This window comes from Palaemon carinicauda, chromosome 27 (genome assembly GCF_036898095.1).
Source record: "Palaemon carinicauda isolate YSFRI2023 chromosome 27, ASM3689809v2, whole genome shotgun sequence".
NCBI classification, from domain to species: Eukaryota; Metazoa; Arthropoda; class Malacostraca; order Decapoda; family Palaemonidae; genus Palaemon; species Palaemon carinicauda.
In genome coordinates this window covers 57,699,919-57,704,591 of record NC_090751.1, presented here as the reverse complement: position 1 = coordinate 57,704,591, position 4,673 = coordinate 57,699,919, and the positions used below count along the sequence as shown (strand labels likewise).

Here is a 4,673-nt window from a genome sequence, read left to right as displayed (position 1 = left end):
TTCTTTCATATAACTCCCATAGGGGCAGGTTTCATCTAAGTTTGCGTTTTTCCGAGTCATTTGAGGACAAACAGTCATTTTGATTTCAGACTTTTGTTATTTGTGATGATATTACTCATTTTCTATTCTCTCACTAGGTTTATATTACAAAATATGTGATCTCATACAGTGATTACAGTCCTTTGTATTTACGAATTTGCTTAATTGTAATGAACACTGATAAGTTTTCTTTCACCAGGTTTCTACTGAATTACAAAAGCGTTTGATCGTATAAGATATTTTCACACAATTTGTAAAAAGATGTGCCACTTTCTTATGTTATTTCAGAAGACACTACATAAAATTATGTGCTTAATCAGTCTTAATTTTCTACTCGTTAATTTCATTGAACACTTCTTTTTTTTTTTTTTTTTTTTGGCATTATATAATGTGGATACGTCTTTAGCAACGCTTGTATTTCCGTAAATAGAAAAATAGTTTTTTCATAAAATCCAGGGATTTCCCGGGATCCCAGGAAATTACTAACCTTTTTCCCGAAATCCCGGGATTGGGAAAAGTGTCTCAAATGACAATGCCAGTCCTCAGCCATACAGGCCTGGGTCTTTCAACTCTTCTAGTACCTTGTGGAACTCAGTTAAATGTTTGGTGAACCAATCTCTCTTAGAGAGTGCAAAGAGCATGCCCAAACCATCTCCATCTACCCCTCATGATGCTCTCATCCACATATGGCACTCAAGTAATCTCTCTTAAAGTTTCGTTTCTAATCTTGTCCTGCAATTTAACTCCTAATATTCTTCCGAGGGATTTGGTCTCAAATCTGTTAAATCTGTTGGACATTGTTTCATTGTCCTACCATGATTCATGTCCATACAGTAGCACAGATCTCACTGAATTTTTATATAGCCTGACTTTTATATGTAATTTCAGGCAATTTGATTTCCAAATTTCACTTAATCTAGTCATTATCTGATGTGCTTTTTTTTAATCTTTCATTAAACTCCTATACTAAAAACCCTTTATTAGAGATCATAGTTCCTAAATACTTAAATGATTCTGCCTCATTAATCCTTTTTCCCCCATTGAATATTCCGTTTACATCATCTCTATATTTCTTCTATTTATCTTGAGCCTAACCTTCTGTGATATTTCATGCATTCTGGTCAGCAAGCAATCTGCTAACAAGGACAGCATCATCAGCACACTCTAGGTCAGCTAATTTTCTATTACCAGTCCAGTCCGATCCTTCTTCTCTTTCTCCATTGTTGTACGACATGTTTCAAAATGAAAATTTGGTCAGTGCAATTTCTACCTTTTCTAAATCCTGCTTGTTCATCTCTCAGCTTTTCATCAATCTTTCTCTCAAGTCTCTTTAGAATAAGCATACTATATATTTTCATGACATCTGACCTAAGTGTGTTGCCTATGTAATTATTGGAATCAATCAGGTTTCCTTTTTAGCCATTTCACTAACTCTCAATTCCTATTCATCAGGTTTTGTTTATTTATACCACATTCTACTAAATAATTTTGTAAGTATTCTGGGGGATACTTCATTTCAGCCGGTATCACCTCAGCAGTTATTGCATCGGACACAGGGCTTTCCATCTTCTGGATTATTTTTTAATTAAAGCTTCGACTTCAAACACACTGAATTCATCCATGGGTACATCAAGGTGTTCATCAGCTTCAGGTATATCAATCAAATTATTCCGTTCATATCTCCTATTCATTACCTCACGAAAGTGTTCCATCCAACGTTGCCTTTCTTCATCTTCTGTTGTTATAACAGATCCGTCCCTCTTTTTGATGGATATTTGCTTCTTCTTTGCCCCAGTAGAGATTTAACTAATAATTCTATGAGCAATTCTTACACCATAGCCACTCTCTGAATTCATAACTTTGTCAGCCTCATCTGGTTCCCCGTCTAAATAATCTCTCCAGTCATTAATAGCATTTCTTTTGACTTCACTATCATTACGGGAATATTTAGCATGCTATACCTCATAATATTCATTACTTCCTCGAAAACTTTCAACAATTAATTTCTCTCTTTGTCTCGTTTTTATAGTATCCCACGCATCATTTAATATCCATGGCTTTCTCATTGTAACTGAATGTCCCAAAACTTCACACCATTCTTCATCATTTGTCTGTTCTTCATTTCTCAAGGTCTCGAAGACTGCAAATCGATTTCTAATTCAATTGCAAATGTTTTTAAGTGCCCATCCTCTATAAGCTTAGTTGTAGCAAACCTTGGTATTCTATCTACATTTCTGTTTGGTGCTTTCAGTTTTAATTCCGGTGGGGCAATGGGGAGCGGGTGATCACTACCACTACCAGCACTTCCATAGCTTTTTACATTTCTTAGAGTCCTCCTTCTCTATTCATTAATGACTATATGATCTATTTGATTTTTGGAATTGCCACATAGTGAAGTCCATGTATACTTGTGGATGTATTTGAGCTGGAAAAGAGTACTTCCAATGACAAGATTGTTTGTTGAACAGAAACTTATAAAGTCTGCTCCCTTTTTATTTGCAACTTCAGCAAGACCCTCAACACCCATCACATTCTCTATACCTTCATTATTCCTTCCAGTTTTACCATTAAAGTCACCAATCACAATTTTCATGTCTCTCTCAGGGATCTCACCTATTACACTCTGCAGTTCTTCATAGTATTCATCGTTCCTTTCTTCAGGGGAATCATTTGTTGGTGCATAGCAAACTATAATACTCATATTGCACTGTATTGATCTAAATTTTGCAAGTAACAATCTACTATTTACAGCTCTCCACTCAGTTAAAGCCTTTTCTGCTCTTGGTGTCATCATCATTCCTACCCATTTTCTTCTAACTCCATCTGTTTTTCCTGAATATATACATATATATATATATATATATATATATATATATATATATATATATATATATATATATATATATATTGCCCCGATCTAAGCTTTCCTTACTAATCCCCTAAACCAAGATCTTCAAACTATATTTCATAAATTAATTCGGCACTTGCTGTAACTTCCCAATCTGATTCATGGTTCTAACATTCAAGTTGCAAATTCTCAATTTTCCTTTAGTATTTGTAAACCAGGAGATTCTAAGCATCCCTCTACGACCGGGAATGTCGGCCATTCTGTCATCTTCGCTTTTCATCGACTAAATCCATAGAGGATTCATTGTCTAGATTCATCAAAGGAAAGCCAGTTCCCTGTGATGCGCAGTGCCTATCTAACCAAGGCAAGTGACCCCTGCCGGTCCACACTAATTCCAGTAAGATCATCCGCCAGGCATCAGTAGTAAAAGCCGAATAGACTTGTCCATCGCTTTAAACCCAATCCGTCACCCTGATGCCAGTGATTCATCTAGAGCAGTGGTTCCCAAACTGGGGGGCGCGCCCCACTAGGGGGGTGTGAGGACGATACCAGGGGGGCATGAAGGCATCTGTCCGAAATTACTTGTTTAATAGAATAATAAAATCATTAAAAGAACAAATATATGTCATTACATTCATGCAAAGTATAAATATAGCAGTCACTCCAACCCGTTTTGTATTAAGCTAGTTCTCTTTACACGTTTTGGACACGTCACTGATACCAGCCAAATGACGCCACTGAGGGACTCGTCACAAACTCCCAATACTCCATCCCGTCAACCCGAGCACATATTCCCCTTGTCCACGGTAGGGATTTATTTCACTCTTCAATCCATATGTGATTATGGAGTGTTATTGTGATTTCATATGTGATATTACAATGGCTGTTCTGCTGCATATAATTATGTCAACGTTTTCAGCACGTTCTTACATCATATCTGAAATGTTTGTTTGTGTGTATAGATGGTTGTTGTCAGTTGCGTATCGATGGTTGTTGTAGTAGTGGTCAACTGAAATTGCATGTGTTTTTATGTGTAGTATATGATATGGTGAACGGGGACGATGTGGGCGTGTATGAGTGACATTGTAACCTTGACATCGTCAAGGGTAAAACGATGAAGTATGGAATGACTTGTAGATTGTGTGAAATACTCGTTGTGATCGAAAGTGTAAAAGGTGAATAATACGCTGTGAGTTTTGTACGCTAGTTTGAATGTATGTGGTGAAGTGTGTGCGTTGATTCCAGTAAAGGCAGCGAATCAAGTGTGTGTGACAAATTAAGTGTACTGTATAACTGAGCATTTTTGTGCTTGTAGTTTTACTTCGTTTGCTTCTTCTCGTTGTATTTTCCGCTGATGTTCTCATTGTCATTATTGTTAAGATATAAACCACGTTGTGTGCTGAATATTTGTAGTATGTTTCAGATTTATGATTTCCAGTTGTGTGACCTATGTTATATGAATGTGTGGTGTGGTGCATGCCAATACGGTAATGTTATATAACTACTAGGTTGTTCCTTGGTGCAGATTATAAATGTGTTGCTCTTTTCACTTTGCAGAAATGTCTGGAGCAAAGAAAAGAAAGTATTCAGATGAATATATCAAGTATGGCTTCACTGTTACAGAGAGAAATGGAATTCATCTCCCTCAGTGTGTCATATGCCATACAGTCCTCAGCAATGACGCCTTAAGACCTGGTCGTCTGGAGCGACATTTGAGCACAAACCACAAAGCATTCAAAGAAAAGCCAAAGGAGTTCTTCACAGCCAAACTGCATGAGCTGAATCA

The 4,673-nt window shown here is 36.8% G+C and overlaps 1 protein-coding gene across 1 annotated transcript in view; it reads right to left on the bottom strand.

Moving 5' to 3' along the window:
* Window positions 1-2,833, bottom strand: part of LOC137620918 (craniofacial development protein 2-like) — an 8,072-nt gene extending 5,239 nt beyond the window's left edge. The window contains exon 1 of the mRNA XM_068351363.1: window positions 2,448-2,833. Coding sequence (XP_068207464.1) covers window positions 2,448-2,833 — 386 coding nt within the window. The remainder of the gene's footprint in view (window positions 1-2,447) is intronic.
* Window positions 2,834-4,673: the final 1,840 nt, after the last annotated feature.